We start from the raw sequence: 17,909 nt of genomic DNA on the forward strand, positions 1-17,909 counted from the left end.
AATATTCCATAAAACAGATGACTAGTATTGCTGTATGTTTGCAATACTTTTTTTTCCCCCCTTGAAAACTTTCTAGTTGACTTGAAGAGTGTAAAATATATATATATATATATATATATATATATATATATATATATATATTAAATATAAAAAGAAAAAAACGACAACAACAAATGCCCCAGCTTTCTTCATTCATCAACTATGCCTGTCCAATATATAGGGTTGAACAAAATGAACCCAATTTCATCATTTAACACCTCATAGAGTTCGAACAGAGGAAGTTCGTGTTCCTCTTGAAAACTCATTTAGAGCATGCTTGGCTGTAGGGGAAGCACTATCCTTACAAGAATTAGACAATTCTTCCATGCAGATAATAAATACCAATTCAATATCTACAACCAATAAATCTGGCACATCCACACAGTCCATGTGGACATTTACAAATAATAAAAAAAAAAAAATCAACATCTAAAAGGAAGATCAATTCTAACAACCCTTTTTTCGAATGGAGATGTAACAAGATCAACACATGAAATACAATGAGCACGGTTCATTGGGATAATTTGCGCATTATCAGGATATACAGTACTTACCCAGGAATCAAGAAACATGGTAAAAAAAAGAAAAAAATGATCAGATGTTCTCAAGCAATAAAAACAAACCAATTAGATCTAATGGTGGGTTCTAATTAACCTACTGCATCTTCTCTACTAAACAAGCAAAATTCATTTGTTCATCATACATATTTTCACGTGCTAATAATAGCTAGACCAACTACAAGGAGATTCAACAATGGAGCCACCCTGGATTTGTGAGGGGCCATACGATACCAATTTAAAGCTTGTCAAGAATAATACCCAGTGAAGAAAAGTTTTTTTCTGCTAGAGCCCCTGCTTCCTACGTCTAAAAATAAAATCTGAAAATGCTACCCATATCACTAGTTAACTACCATTACATAGTTCATAAAAGTTATATACAATTAATGCACACACACACACATACACACACCTTTGCTTGGCTTCTCTCTCTGGGAAGCTTGACTGTTCTACTTTTGGGACAAAACATTGTTGTGACCTGCAGAGGACTGTGCTCCATTACTTACAGAGACATTTTCGGTTTTCACTCTCCTGTAGAATAGCACATAAGCAGCAGCAGACTTCACGTCTTCCTCGTTAATGGATGAAATATGGCTGTCATCGAAGTTGTACCACCTGTTCTCATCTAGAAGCTGCAAGGTATTAAGAATAAGATGGAATCAGATTCCCAAATTTGAAAAATATAAGAGCAACTCCTATCTACTTCTACAAACAGTACCATCTGTAACCAAAACAGGGTCACGTGCCAATTGAGATTATAAATGTGCATTCCATGGCCACCACCGACCACTCAGACAAGCTGTGATCGTGAAAATGTACCAGTTGGATGAACCTAAAATCCAATCTACGTGCCCAATGTTATGAGGGCTAACAAGATCATGGAGAAGGGTACTTCAGTTGGATGGTTTGCATTCATCCAGGCATTTCCAGTTAAGGGTTCAGGGATACCAGTTAGTGGATGAGCAATAACCTCGAACCAAACCAATCAGCTGATAGTAACCATCTTCGACAAATCACCTGCTTTTGGATGTCGAGGTCATTATAGAAACAGTACAGAAAAGAGACTATCCATTAGCCAAGGAGAGTGTTCCAGCTGATCGGATGGTCCAGAGTCCAGACCAATAAGCATGAACATACGACTTATGTAGAGTTTCATCTCTTTGAAGAGTATAAGGATGGCTACAAGACATTCACCTTGATATGTGCTGTGTAGTGCCCACTTCCCATGCCTCCATAGTGGTTACTCAAGGCATAAAGCTCATAAAGCTGGCGCTTGGAGCCGTTCATATGGGTTACATAGTTTGTTAAGTCAAGGTCATGAATGGGGAAGTTCACAAATGTTTCCAGCTTATGTTTCATTGACCTACTGTAAGAGAACCTCTTTAGATGGATAACTAGCACTTCAGGAAGTCTCCATAGATCCAGCTTCTTGCTTGCTTGGCGTCGCTCTTTGCATTGTGGACAGTACCTTCACAGAAAATGCACGTCCAAATATTTTAATCTTTCAATTGAAAAGCACAAAAATTAATTTCTCTATAAGACTAAATAGAGAAGTAGATGTAAAAATACTGCCTGTGAGTGACGCAGAAGAGGGACAGACAATCAATCCCACCTAAGATGCTAAAATTCAAATATCATGATTGGACGATCTCAACTATCCAATTCATTTCATTACTTCAAACAGGCAAAATAGTAGAATCAATGGGTCAGAAAGATGTATACTTGCTAAAAATGGGGTATCATCCTAATAATGTAATCCATGTGTATTTCAACTTCCAAGGTCCGCCATCATCGATTAAGCATGACTGACACCTAGGTAGTATATAGAAAATGAGAGATTAAAAAACTTACCACATATCTTCAGGCACGAGCGGCTCTTCACGAAGGAAAGCTTCCAAGCAGGTGTACAAGGAGAGAGGTTCGGTACGAGCTTTCTTACTCACAGGCCCATACTTGAACACTTCTGGCAAATTCTCAAGGTAATGGGTATCATACTTCTCCAAATGCTTCTGTGACCAATCAATGAACACCAGAATTGATGTAGACGATGAGGACAGTCTGATGGACTTTTCTTCTCCCGTAGACAGATCAATGCATGCATTATTTTCATCCACTAATTGAAGAGGCAGTTTGGATGTGGCTTCTATTTCAGAACTGCTCTGATCCTTATCTATGGAGTCTGATGCAGTGGAATCTGTACATGCTTCACTTGAGCCAACATCTTGAGATGCTGCTTCAGGGATTCTTGTCTCAGGGAGGTCAGAAGGCCTGAGACTCTCAGCTCTTAACATGGGAGAGAGCATGGTGCGAACTATCGTTTGTATATCACCTCTTGTGATAACATCATCACGTGAGATCGGTGAGACAAGAGGTGTACCATAAGGTTTCCAGATCACTCCACTGTGGGAACTACTAGACTCCCTGAGAGAGATATTAATAAATTTAAAAAATATATAGTAATACAATTACCCAAAGCATAAAAAGCTAAAGTAACCCAAAAGAGAGCTATATTCCTTTGAGGAATATATGGCATGGGGCAGCACCCCAGAAAAGTTGAACAGGCACTCATTCCAATTGGTATACACACTCATCAATAATAAGTGTTTGATTGATTGTAGCCACTTCACTGAGCTCAAGCGCAATGCAGTGGCCCCAAGGAACACACCAATTACAATCATACTGCCAAACTAAACTCCCTTCTTTAGGACAGACAACGAAATAAGTGTGTCAGTTCCCTAGAGTTAACTAGTTGTAATGGCTAGAACTGTCCAATCAATGCACTCCTTTGGTGTTACTACCATCCAAGAGGCAGCCTGTTGACTGAATAATCATAATTAATGCAGAGAAGACAAGTATCAAACTATACTTACTGTTCTTCACGACGGTGTATCACCTGAAGAAATATTGTGTTCTTCACAAACTTTGGTATCTTATAAGCAGCAAGGTGATCATCATCTTTAATGGTGGATAAAAATATCAAAGGATCCTCCATGAACCGATGGATCAAGTGACTGTGTATCTATAAAGAACATATTTGAAGCAATCAACTAAGTAAAACAGATGTACTGCTTTTTCATGAAAGAATTAGAATCTTCAAATCCTACAAACCTCTGCAAGCAAAAGCTTCTCGTCATTTTTCAAGGAGCATGCACTGCCAAGCGCTTGGATCAAGTCCCTGCATCGACCCTGCTTGGGAACAATCACAGTACATGGTGTTGGCAGCGCACTACCATTGCTAGTAAAAACCGTGACAGTCATGGTCCGAGTGTTGGTAGACTGGAGAGGCAACGAGAGGTACATGAAGGGATCAAAAGTCACGGAGATCTTGCCACACACGGGGCAGACCAAAGTCGATTTGTATTGACCCTGTCAAATTTGGATTACTCAGATACATAAATTCACGGACGAGTTCGGAGTTCTGTCATCAGCAGTGGGCAGCCAATATCTAGTAGGCATGGAAAAAACACAAAATAAATAGTAAAAAACCAATAACACAACTACGCTCTTCAGACACCCCTAGCCCTACAAGATGTCTAGAACACAATACAAATGCATCGGGTAGAAATATGATAAAGGAGGAAACAGTAGTCAAGGTGGGAGAACAGACCGAACCTTCCGATTCCACTTCCAAAGGATCCTCTATGTACAAAAACTGATCCAAGCGGTGAAAGTAACCACCTACCATATATAGCTACTTTTCTGATTACTAACCAACCAAAAACAGTAAATATGGTTAGGATCATATCAATCAGGTTAATTTATGGCCTATAGCATTCCTTTTGACCAGGCTGACAGAGTGTTGGGCCCCCAACCCCCTGGATGCAATGGGTGCATATCTGAGGCAGGGAGGACAACTAGTGACCATTCCTTGTAATAAAGATAGAGCAACTCCATGCCATGCATAAAAGTGTAATCAGTAGGATGAACTCATGACTAATATGAGTAGTAGCATACATTGCGTACTTGGTTGATATTATACTACTCAAAAGTATTTCCACCATCTTTTCGTAAATGAAATTGATTTATTGAAGGAACCACAAGAAGTACATTAGAAACACCTGAGGCAGAGATGCTCAGCCAAACTCCTAGAAATGGACAAGCCATTTATCAATTGGTCCCCTATGAACCAAAATATTCCATCCAACAACAAAATCATCCAAATTGAAATACCTACATCCAGGGAATAACTTTGAACACCTAAACGTTAAAGGCTTATTAACGTTGAGCACGAATATCCATTGATTTCTTTCCTTCCAAATCTCCCACAAGATTGCAAAAACAGGAATCCTCCCGAGAATTTGTTCAGCAGGAGATGATACTTAAATGCATCAACCATGAAGAGACCCTAACAAAATTTTGGGCATAACTTGGGTCAACTCCAAAAGGAGTCAGAATAGTATATGGAAAATGCAAACATTACTATTTAACCAAATGAGTTCAATAGTTTCCCTGCTAGATATGCTTACAAAACCTTCTCGTTGACAAACCCTCCTTTCCCCTCCATAGGAAGTGTATCTAATTAACTTTACCAATGTACTTAAAATGCATCCCTAGATGGAAATTGAGACAAGAAATGAGCCTCACAACTTTATAAGGCTCATCTTCCCACCCTTAAAGGAATACCCTTTCTTCCACAATGCCTACCTTCTTTTGGTCTTCTCAATTTACCAAGTCACAAATAGCCTTTCTTCTATAGCTAGCTCCAGGAGGAAGGCCAAGAAATGCATCAAAGATCTCTCCCTTGAGTAGGTCTGTCCACGAGCCAATCATTGCTTTAAAGCACCTCAACAAGCAGGTTAACTATCTCATCTGCCTAAATGATGCCTCTGAAGCATGTCCCTGAAACCCTTGGTACACTAATTCCAGCCTTTGTTTCTGCCTCATAGACCATAAATCTTTCAAACCAAACCTAATTCCAGTACATCTTTGGTGTATGCACTTTTATACAACAAGAAGTTAGACAAGCCTATCCAGATATAAAGGCATTAGGGGTGCCCTTTCTAGGCGGATTCGTAATATTGATTCACTTTAAAGTGTTCTAGTGAAGATAAATGTATCATACAATGTCATAATCGATATTCTCTAAAAGTCAAGTTGAAATGGTCGGACGGATTTATGTTGATTGTATGAAATGAGCTCCCATTGAGTATTCTCCAATAGTTTAGGTGTAGTGATTGTACGGATGTGCTTTCTGTAACAACAAAGGTCAATTACCTCTTAATATCATTGTCCAATTTTATTCATTTTGGCTTTTCTCCATTTTCCATTCACAGGCAGGAAAGGTGTTTTGTAACTAAAGAATAGCACGAGGAAATGCAGGTTGAAAAGCCAGTTCTTTTTTCCTTTTTCTGAAAAAAATATGAAAGAAAGAAATAAGTTGCTTAACAGTTCCACACGACGTTCACTTCCAGCGGATTTTTACCTTCTCGAGGTGATTCAACCAATGGAAGACGGAATACTACAAGTTAACTTCCTAATCTCCTATACATAATTTGACCATTACAGGTAAATATGCTTTCAGGGGAGTAAACTTATTGACACATATGATGATGTCAGAAGAAACACTTTCAATTTAAACAGAAAAATCCACATAATCCATGATTGTGCCATCTGCATTGTCACTCTCTAAAGCTCAGATTTTCTGTTTTCCCTCCTGTTTTCAATCAGGTTTCAGTTAATCCATGGCATCCTCACCTCTTCTATTTCTCCAATGGATGGCAGGTGCAACATAATCCATCCCTCAGCATTTGACAAGTTCCACTGTTTCCAGATACTGTCATGGTACCAGACCCATAAACTAAGGGGACCTTTGAACTTCTATTTTAGTGAAGGCATATTCACTATAGTGTTTGGTTTCTGCCTAATGCAAGTAGCTCTTGCAGAAGCCCTGCAATCCTAATGGAAGGATGGGTTTTCACAAGGAATTGAAAAGTTTGAATATCCAGATCCTACAAACCTTAAAAATAAAGAAAACAACGTAGAATGACCAGACATATTTTTTACAACAAGAGATATGACTGTTGCTTCAATAACAAGGAACATCACATGCATGTCAAGACAACCATTTACATTGATATTTATGGATGTGTATTTTCAAAATAAATCCCTAAGAAATGTGTTAAACACAATTAGGATGAAATAACTAACAGATTTCATTTAGCGATCCCTCCGAAAAGGCAAATCCAAAATGGATGGCTGGATTCTTCCATTATATATAGATTCTTTACCCATCAGAAATAAGTGTAATACATAAAGCATTCTCTGGGACTAAATGAACTCCAATACCTGAATGACTACATGTTTACATATGCTTCAGTTATGATATAGCAATGAATATCCATTTAAGCGCTCAGGTAATACAGTTCGTTCATGGATATCATCCATCTAGGATTGTCAATGTTCATTGAAATTTAATAAAAATACTTCCACATCCTGCCTACCGCATAAACAACAAGTTAAAAAAGCAAGAATCTCCATACATTTACTCAGAATGGGACATTCACCCCAACCAAGTAGAAACATTGGAAATTTTCAGTTAATACCTAACAGATAAATAAAGTCCGATAATTTTATAAATTAGACTACCATACATTTTATACTCACTTGGCATACATCAACTATTATAGAATCATTTCGAGCAATGTGATTCGCCCAGTATTCATCAGCAACTTCTTCGTCAGGTCGGCCATCTGCATCTCTAGACTTTATGTAGGGCTTATGTTTCACTCGATTCAGATCTTCATGAAGTCCATCTAACAGAAATGCCAAAAGCTCCTACAGAAAGTTGATGAATCGATCAAGGGATATATACTTTATAAAATATTTCAAAAGGTTGAATTATGAAAGACATTGATTTGAAATTAACCTGTGAATCATGTTGATTATAACCACTAAAATGGGGTGCAAAACGAGCAAGCTTTGATTTAAATGGACGAGGAGCGATTGGTGTGCGTCCAGGGGCCCACAGTTTTCGAAGTAGCTCACCAAATGCTAAAGCTAGCTCCCCCTACATAACAACACTTCAAATTCAATAGAAAGATACTAGGGAGGTAGTATACCTATCATGTTGTTTCCCACTAGCTGATTTTATGACATCCCAACTTTCAAAAATACACATGGAGCAGTCAACATGAGAATTATCACATACTAAAAATGAATCCCTTTACAGCCCATCAGTAACATGATGTGTGGGCATCTTATCAACTGTTGATTATGGGTCAAAAGAATGATGATCATTGAAGAGAGGCTAGCATTGCTTGTTAATCGGTCGTTCTGAAGCAGTTAGAGAGTCACATTTTGTTTTTGTTTTTTTTTTTTTTTTTTGATCGATAAAGATGAACTTATTGATAATCAAAGAAACAAGGGAGATCGAGGGGACCCACCCCAAACACAGAAAAATGAAAAAGAAAAAGCAAAAACGCAATGCAAGCTACAACAAAACTATCAAGAAACGAGGGGGGTCGCATTTTGTTTTCACTAGAACAATCTCAACTCTTGAATGAATGCTCCTAGCAATGTTATTATAAGAAAACCATCAAAGATTGTATCATCCATGTCTGCAAGATGATTGAACACAACATTCATCGGATGAGTTTCAGTTCAAGATGCTAAAACTAGAACCTTATGCGAAGCTTTCCAATTTGCTATTGGAACTTAAAATATTTCTTTAGCATGAAAAAACCAAGTTCCTAAATTAGAATACATCAACAAAATAACAATTGAAATTTTCATGGTACATTTAACAAGTTTCTTCCGGATAAAATATTTAATAATAGCCAACTGTTCAAAGGCAATTGAACCTACTTTGATACATCATGATTTATAATTGTGTAGAAGAATCTACATCAATACTGATTCCCTTATTGGAGAATAGTATTGGAATGGCTCATTCAAAATTATTCAATCATGGCATGCAACCGTTAATTCCAATACTTGAACAGCAGCACTAAGGAAGCATTGAATTGTTTCAAATAACAATGGTTGTCTCTTGTGCACATAGAAACACCTTTTTTTCATAGATAAAAGGCAAACACCAAGAAGTCCGAGATAAGGAAAGGAAATCCGACCATACCTCTCTTGAAAAGGGTGGTGAATAAGAATTTGAAATGCTCTCAAAATCAAGCTGGCGTCGCATGAGCATGAATGTTACATGGATGTCAAGCCAAGTTAAAGCTAAGTCTATGATGAGTGGTATCAAACTCTTTGATTGGGGAGTGAGTCATTGTTAGTGTCACAATCCTATTGTATGATCTGAGGTTTTTCCTCTCCACTAGGTCTTGATGAAGCTCAGGCGTTTGAGTACAAACCTTCTTCTCAAAGCATGTGTGTTCTGGTTGAGTGTTCTCTTGTGTGGGTGGGTGCATTGGGAGTTTGGGGTAAACTCCTAGAACAAACTTAGGGAAGGTTAACTTGGGCTACATCAAGAGTTCACCTCAAACTCCCAAGGAACCCACTCACTCATGAGAGCACTCGAAGAACACACAAGTGATCTGTAAAGAGGACGTTTATTGTTCCCAAGCTTTGCTAACCTTGAGCTTCCTCAAGACCAAATGTAGGGGGGAAATTTCTGGTTGCATAATGGGATCGTGACACATACCTCTAGGCGTACGCCTCCAACAACTTTGAAACCATTGGACTCACATAGACACAAACCGACCCACCCTCAACACACACCCTCTCCACCCCACCCCTTTCGCCCACCCCCACTCGCACCCCAACACTCTTAAATAAATAGGAAATAAATCTCACCCTAAATAAGAAAGAAATCTACTATTCAATGGCACGAAAGGAAACAATATGGTTTGGCTCCACTAATGTGACACCTTAAAGAGAGAAGTGATCAACTTTTCAAAATTATTCTCATAACTTTTAACATATAATTTATTTATCAAAAAAACTTTTAACATATAATTTTGCAGAAAATAATATACAAAATCACTTTAAATAAATTGCAGAATCAGTTACTTACAACCATGCCCAAAGGATTCTGCCAGTTTATGTCCGAATGATAGTCTTCCCGAAAATATCGAGCAAACTCAGGTGTATGCACAAGGCATTGTATTGCACTATTCATAAAACAAGTGTTTCCAAGGTTCAACAACCCAGTCAGACCTCCAGAAGCCCCCCTTGTACCAATACTACTCACCCCATATGAATTATCCACTTCTCCAGCTGGGGAAGCTAGGTATTGGCTTTGTGACAACTCTGAACTGCAACTCCTAGAAACACCCTTGCTTGCAGACAAACCACCTGCAGTGGATAAGGTAGATTTACAAGGTTCCACCAGAACAGAAGTTGATTCCTTCTCTGCAGATCCATTTTCCTGTACAGAACTCAAGCAACCGCCGAATGCAGTATCATTACCATCGCCAAGGACCTCCACCAGAATCTGTCCGGAAAAAAATGGAAAAGAAACATATTAACATGGCCATGTATCTGGTAGATAAGATTGTGGGAGATGAAAAGTGAGTATTATAAAAAGAAAAGATATATATGTAAAAGGCTCTCCTTATATTATATTATGCCAAAAAATGCATGTTTGGAGGAGGCAAAGTTTTTATATAGGCAGCAAAACTCATGTAACCCTCCTCATTTATCAGGCATGGGGCCGCTATATTATGTCCACGGTATTAGATTTTGACATATTTTGTGTGGAAATCATCGTTTCTTTAGTGAAATATTTAAATGAACAATAAATTCAACCATGATAATCAGCTCTCAGGCATAATGTTAAATTTCAACATAACTCCACAAAATATATCAAAACATTTCAACTTCCACAATGCCTAATACAAAACTTAACCGACAATTTCTTTTTTCTATGTACTTTAGTGGAAATCAAAATTCATTTCATGTATTATTTCGGTGAAAAATGAATTTTCAACCGAAAAAAAATCAAATTTTAGGTATAAAAATGCAAGACTTCAGTGGAAATACTTTGATAAATACTACATCTCAACAAAGATATTCTTTGTTGGAAAACCATTCTTAATATATTGCTAAATTTATAAAAATAACAAAAAACATAAATTATTTGTAAAAAGGAGGGTTTTTTTTTTTGTTGATAGGTATAGGGTCAGCGATTAGCAAATGAAGTTATTATTTTGGTGTATTCTAAGTACATTACCATGCTCATATAAACACTCAAATACAATGAGGAACATTATTAATCTTTATTTCTACACTCTATTTATTGTTTTTGATAACTTATAACCGAATAACTGTATTTTATTGTTTGTTTTATCATTTTCTAAGATTACAGTGACAATATCCTCGATATTCCGTCATTTTGACAAGCATACAAATGCGGCGTAAAATATTTCAAGAAACAATAAATTTTAAAGAAAAATGTTGTTTTTCATTTTCTTGGAAATATATTTTAAATGTACTAAAAAATAATTAAAATTATGAAAAAACATATATTAAATTTCTTGTAGAAAGAATTTGTAAATTACACATAATCTTCACTCACCGGTCAAAATGAAATACATTTGGGTAGGTATTGGTATATAATCTTATGTCAATGTAATCTAAGTAAGTAGCACAGAACAAAAAAAAAAGTAAGTAGCACGTACATATACAATCATTCATGTTCCAAAAAGTTGCGTATATTATCAATTTATCAAGATAATTACTAATATTTATACATATATATATATGGGTGGCGTTCAAGGGCCAACTTTCTGGCAAAACATTTTTCAAAACATGAGTTGGAAGTTTTGGAATGGGCTGATTTTTGGTGAGGATGATCTCTACGGTGAGGAGATCATCCTAACCAAAAATCAGCCCATTCCAAAACTTCTAACCCCATCAAAAATAGTTTACAAAAAATGGACGGTCCACGATTTTTCAACTTGTAAACGTGGGTTAGAAGTTTTGGAATGGGCTGATTTTTGGTGAGGATGATCCCCTCACCGTAGAGATCATCCTCACCAAAAATCAGCCCATTCCAAAACTTCTAACTCATGTTTTGAAAAATGTTTTGCCGAAAAGTTGGCCCTTGAACGTGACTCTATATATATATACAAAAAAAGTAATTTTGTCATACTAATTCTTAAAAAATAGAAGAAAAGAAAATACTCAAGTGAATATAGTACTTCATGTAAGCTAAGCGTATCACACATTAATGTGTATGCATTTAATGTGATATGATTATTCTCACTTCCATGGGTACTTCTGAGTCACGCAAGTAAATAAAAAAGGTGACCATGTACCGTTGACAGAATCATTCAATTTGGAATTCCCTACCAATCATGACCACATAAAACTTCATTTGTGCGCAATAAATGCAAGTTAAGATGTACAATAATAGTTATAGGAGAATAAATCCAAAAAAGATACGGAGATGAATATTTTTCTTCCTTGGAATACATGGGCAGCATGCCATGAGAATAGAGACATGTTTCTAACAAAAGGTGCCTTCAAAGAATTAATGTTTTGGACATGTACATACAATGTTTTAAGATAAACCCCAAAAAGTTGGCCAACCGCAACAAAAGGAGGCAATTACTTATATGGATTATGTGTCCTTGATGTCCTAACAATTTCAAGATGTTGTCAAAATCTATTGGATTCTACTGGTTAAGAAGTACCAATATAGACTATTGCTGCACAAAGAGGGAGCAGAAGAAGAGCAGCTAGAAAACATTTATATTATTTCATTAATGCAAACTTGAATATTAATAATATATAGAATTCAAGAACAATAAAAATTAAAAAAAAAAATGAAATTGTGGGCTTTAATAATGGATTAAACAACACAATGTCCTGGAAGATTCAAGGTCGTAATACAGGAGTACAGTGAGGTCATAAAACGTGAGTGTTAGCTTGTTCAAAAGCTTCTTGATAAGATATAAATGAAGAGGAGAAAAAAAATAAGGACACTCACATCCTGTTCCATCTGTATGTTGGCGTCATCAAGTGTTTTATCCATGTCATTCATCAAAGCATGTTTTCGATGACCATAGAAATCCCAAATGGATATCTGTGATACGGAAAAGAATAAATATTACGACATTTGGAACAACATTTGGATATGAAGAAGTGGCTGGGAAAAAAAGTGAATTCTTACTTGCTCCAAATTAAGATCAAAAACCTCACAAGCCCTTTTGTGGAGTTCTCTAATTGTTTCCTGCCAAAAATGATCTGAACTTCAGACAATCTGTTTCCACACAAAATAAAATAATTTTGTTCATTGAAACAAGAATGCAACCCAACCTATTGCGGTCTAAACCACACCTTTTTGCTTATTCTGACACTAGCGCGTTCTCCTTTTGGCATCACAAGTAGTTGAAGACGTAGAAGATAGACCTCTACCGTCAACTCTGTCTGAGACAGACCCGAATTGATCACTTTCCGCGCCAATGTTGGACCCCCTCCATACCTGCAACCAAATAGATACTCAAAATTACTCAACTCAAGGAAATTGTCCCAGAAATCTGAGAACTTCTTTGGCACTTCCATCTCTCAATAAATAAGTTGTTTTTAATCATTAAAAAGATAGCTTTTCTATAGAAAAAGATAAAGAAAAAGAGAACATCAATATAAAGGTAACCTACTCATACCAACATATCCATGATTGCAAGGTTTACTGAATGACATCCAACATAGGAAGTATCCATGTAATGAGAGACAATTATAAAATAGATGCAAACCACCAAATTTACATTCATATATCATTAGAAAGCCTAATAAATAAAATAAAGAAAAAGTTCTAGGAAAAAAATGACGCCATCAAGAAGAAAGGGGAAGGAGAGCTTTACATCAAGAAGCAACTAGTTATTAATATGCACTCACCAAACATAAAATTGCTTCCAAACTTCCTGCGGAAGCAATATATAGTCACGTCCTTCTACCAAAGTATCATGAAGCTCCAATCCCATGTTGGAGTCCTCTGATGCCGCATCAAATATTAAATCGGTATTATCAATGCCAGAAGGTCTCTTTACAGTACTTGAACCAGCAGATTCACAGTATTCAGAACTGTACAATAAGGACCCATCATTTACCACACTTGCCAGGTCTTGGTTCACATAATCAAGCCAGTGTTGCCACCATCTGCAAGTGATAAATCAGGAGGTCAGAACTCAAGAATTCATAGGCTAGTTATTCTTATAGTGATGATGATGATAATAATAAATGAAGCACATAAAATCAGGTGTATGAAGCTTGGCCCCCCACAAAAAAATAAAATAAAAATATCAGTACATAATGAAGAATATTCACAAAAACTCAGTTCAGCAGGCATGGCATAGAGTTATCCCTTGCATGAAGAATGAAATGTCGATGCAGCAGCCTAACTCCAAGCTTTCCTTATATATATAGCTTTTCAAAACCTGAAAGACCACTCTTTCATCTAAGGATGCCTAACTTAAAAAATAATACTAATCAGCTGTTCACATCACATGGGACTAAAAACTCCCTGGCACAATAGAAACCAAGGCTGAAAAGACCCTACACAAAGGCTATGACATCCTACGAATGATTTTGAAGTTTAATTGTTTCTTGGTGACACCAAACACCACATTCATCATAATAAACTCCACAACGCATAAAATATCATGCCTTTGGGTGATTGATTTTCCCTCCTTCATGACTAGGTTGACCTTTATCCATTGACAAGCATCCAAGTCCTCAGAGATCCTATTGTGGAGAGGTTTGTAAACTCATTTATGAAAAGGAAGCTCTAATTGCTTGGTTGATTACTCTCATCGAAAGTGACTCTCAAATTGTCGGTATAATTTATGTCTTTATATAATTATTACAAGAATACAGTGAACTATATAGAATGCATTTGGCCAAAACCGCAATGAGAAACTAATTTCTAAATTTTTATTATTTAGGAATTCACATGCAAGTACAACAACAAAGCCTTATCCCAGAGATTTGGGGTTGGCTAAACAAGCCATGTTCCTCCATTCCACTATGTCCAGGAATTCATATGCTATTGTATTTGGCAAATACAATCATCATTGTCTACACCTTATCATAAACATTGGAGTCAACAGCACGAATATGTTTCGTCATTCAACTCTCTACTATACTGAGACATACCTAGTCATGCGCTCTCATATCTTTTTTCATTACTTCCAATCTCCATCCAAAAAGTTACTGGCATTCTTCCTACTCTTTTAGAGTCTTCAATCTGCACCCAAGCACTCCTTCTCACTGATGTTGTAATTGGTCCTCTTTGTACATGCACTTACCATCTCAATGAATTCCCTAAATATCATCTCACATTGGGAATATTCCGAAATCACCTCAAATATATTCATTTTTCCCTTTGCTAGTCCTCCAATCATCCATTACAACATCCTCATTTTTCTATGCTAAATCTATTAACAAGTTGTTTCTTAATTTCCCACCATTCAACTCCATAAAAAATGATTGGTCTTCTTTTTCTGATAAACAGATATTTCATTAAAGGAATGGGCCAAAAGGCCAAAAAAATGCAACCAACATACTGTAGTGAAGGGAACCATCATTAGGGTACAGCACCTCATCAGAAAAGAAAAGAAAAACCATTAGTTACCGACCAAACATTCCCATAACTCCTAAAGTCTGCCAAAACAAAAAATGGTAATGGCGCCAAGGTTATCCTCGTGGTTGTCAAAAACTTTTTGGTTATTGTCTTTCCATATGGCCCAAACTATGTCAAAAAAGAAACCTTAACATGCCAGCTCTCAAAGAGATCGTGACTTGTGTAAGGAATAGTTAGAATCTTGAACATCTAGAAAAGATCTTGTCCAACACCTTGTTAGCAATTTGGAATACAGTAAAAATTCGACTGTTATTCGATTTTGGATAGCAAAAATCCAGTCTAAAATTCGGCCAAAAATTCGATAAGTGGAACATATGCAACATATGCTTCATACATATATTATCCGTTTCATTTTAAAAATTTGAAAAAGAAAAATTCAGCCATATGATAGTGTTGGTGATGGTCATAATGATGGTGGTGATAATGAGGACTGAGGTTGTTGTTCCATTGATTTTTAAAAGAAGACCAAAGTCAAGGGTCAAATCATCAATTTGAAAAATTAAGGTGTAAACTCAAATAAATGTAGAGGGTCATGTCATTATTTTTTTTAAAGATAAAAGGGAAATTTTCCACATAAAAATGTGAATTCCTCCAAAATTTTGAAGCATGATCGCCTCAAAGTCGACTTGTGTTACACGTCACAACTTACAAGTTTACACTCTGCAACATACAACAAGTTATAATAGCATTTTTTTTCCCACCAAGTTTTATAAAAAAATTTGTAAAAGTCGTAAAAAATGTGTTTTATTCTTTTCAAACTTAAAATTCCATGAATTATTCAAAATAGTTCAATAATCCAGAGAATAATACTTTTATTGAAAAAAACAAAATTTTCAAGAATTAAACGGGAGATTGCTATCAAGAGTCCAACATTGCAGTCCATACCAAGAAAACAACCTTGGAACTGCCTTCCAAACCTTACTAACTAGGAGGGGAGGAGATAGTCCCTATGTCATCAATATATAGATGAATATAAACCAAGAAATTATCATTTGATGAGCAAATTCAACTCCTCTTATCCGCCTATGAAGTAGAGATGTGGAAACCTCTAGTTCAGGTTTCAAAGAAATTATCTTTTAAATATCATTACTTTTTGGTCTTAATTCTTTCTTTATTCTCTACCACAATTTAATAGTCTGACTCAAGTTATATCCTAGAAAAAGTAATATAATTTTGCAAAGGTGCCACCTTCAAATTTCTGTTGGAACGCCACATGGACCAAAATCTTTTTTATACTTATCTTAGTTGAATTTATCACTTTTATAAGCTTAATCCTACAACCATTTAGTAATTTCTTTTGTTTCTTCCCTTGCTCGGTCAAATCTTTATTCGAAGTATGGCCTCAATGGGGTTTTTCTTTGACTAAGACAAAGAGGATTTTATGGAGCATCACCCTGTTTGCCATTTGTTATGACTATTTGGAAAGAACGTAACAGTCAGATCTTCGATGGGAAAGAAAATGACGTCAAGGACACAGTGCTTTCAACTTTAGCTTTCTTATTCGATTGGGGCAAAGCGTTCAAGGTGTTTAGAGGGGTGTTTTTTGAAGATTTTGTTATTCGATGGGATAGGGTTTGTAACCTTGAGGAGCAGTTTCTTTTGTTTTGGTTGTGTTTTTGTTTTAACGGTTTCTTATGCTTTCGGGTTGGATATCTCATCCTCCCTTCTGTACATTCTTCCTTCATAATAAATTGTTTTTTTTGCCTATCAAAATATATATATATATATATATATATAGTGATTTCTGAAAATAATTCCACCAACTTCCATTAATTTCCTTGTCTCCTACCAAGACTTCGGTTTTTGTTCATAATGCATCTAATTTGATCTCTGTTTCACTGCATTTAGTCAGTCACATTTCTCATCTTTGCCAGTTTTTAGATGTCCTCGGTTGTAACCAGCTTTATTTCTGGTCTGTAGTAATTTTTACTGAACAGAACTGAGAGTATACCACACAGATCTGTTTTACATGGAACATTTTCGTGAATTACAGAACAAAGAAAAAAAAATCATTCAAACAAGAAACGACATCCGTACCAATTAGCATAAAAACCCTAATATTTCTCACACTTTCTGGGAAAATTTCGTTCATGCGGAGATCTTCAAATACATCAAAGAACGGTACAAGTTCAAACGAAATCAAAGAAATATGATAATGATGATGAGAAAGAGCAAAAAGATAAGAAGAGAGTTGAAACCTTTGGGTGATGAGGTAGAAAATGTCTCCTTCTTTGATCTGGGCTTCGGACGCCATAGAAATGTCTCGGATCACTAACCTTTCTTCTTCTGGTGTGAGTTCCGAACTGCGGATCGAGCTCTCCATCTTCTTCTTCTCTCTTCTACTCTCTTCTACTCTGCAACTCTATTGAGATCCCAAGAACAGAACAGAGGAAGAGAGAGAAGGTTAAACCACTAAAACTGAGATCGATTTGTTCTGATTTGCGCTTGGAGTTCAAAGAGGTTAACGTGCGCACACCAGAGTTAACAAAAGAGTTAATATTGCCACATCAACTTTTGCTAATGCCACACTCATGACATATCTCTTGACCCAAATCTACTATGAGAGAACTAATAAAATGACAAAAAATACCCTCACACACTTGTTCTCCACACACTTGGATTAATTATTTGATTTGTTCTAGATTTCGTCTTCTAAATCAATTAGAATAAAATAAAAATAATGGAGAAATTGTATTAGAAAAGAAAAAAAAAAGAGGGGAGGGGGGAGTTCGTCCATTGAACTCCCATACAACAAACTTTTATATTCTAATTCA

At 36.3% G+C, this 17,909-nt stretch overlaps 1 protein-coding gene across 1 annotated transcript; it reads right to left on the minus strand.

Moving 5' to 3' along the window:
• Positions 1 to 711: 711 nt before the first annotated feature.
• On the minus strand, positions 712 to 17,584 carry UBP5 (ubiquitin-specific protease 5). Its single transcript, XM_086457392.1, has 13 exons — positions 17,334 to 17,584; positions 13,392 to 13,652; positions 12,834 to 12,978; positions 12,667 to 12,726; positions 12,484 to 12,579; positions 9,565 to 9,984; positions 7,462 to 7,602; positions 7,200 to 7,370; positions 3,705 to 3,962; positions 3,467 to 3,615; positions 2,448 to 3,017; positions 1,791 to 2,064; positions 712 to 1,228 (listed from the first exon to the last, which is right to left on the minus strand). Exons 1-13 carry the CDS (start codon positions 17,456 to 17,458, stop codon positions 1,046 to 1,048), a joined length of 2,853 nt encoding a protein of 950 aa, XP_086313518.1. The 5' UTR covers positions 17,459 to 17,584; the 3' UTR covers positions 712 to 1,045.
• Positions 17,585 to 17,909: the final 325 nt, after the last annotated feature.

This window comes from Akebia trifoliata, chromosome 11 (genome assembly GCF_017979445.1).
Source record: "Akebia trifoliata isolate Shusen 1 chromosome 11, ASM1797944v1, whole genome shotgun sequence".
NCBI lineage: Eukaryota > Viridiplantae > Streptophyta > Magnoliopsida > Ranunculales > Lardizabalaceae > Akebia > Akebia trifoliata.

What these genes read in the sequence shown, in the direction of transcription:
- UBP5 (XM_086457392.1), bottom strand. Translation starts at nt 17,458, where the DNA reads ATGGAGAGCTCGATCCGCAGTTCGGAACTCACACCAGAAGAAGAAAGG. An exon ending in TTCTACCTCATCACCCAAAG is followed by an intron (nt 13,653 to 17,333) that starts GTTTCAACTCTC and finishes TATCACTTGCAG; the next exon opens with ATGGTGGCAACACTGGCTTG. An exon ending in TGGAAGCAATTTTATGTTTG is followed by an intron (nt 12,979 to 13,391) that starts GTGAGTGCATAT and finishes ATTTGGTTGCAG; the next exon opens with GTATGGAGGGGGTCCAACAT.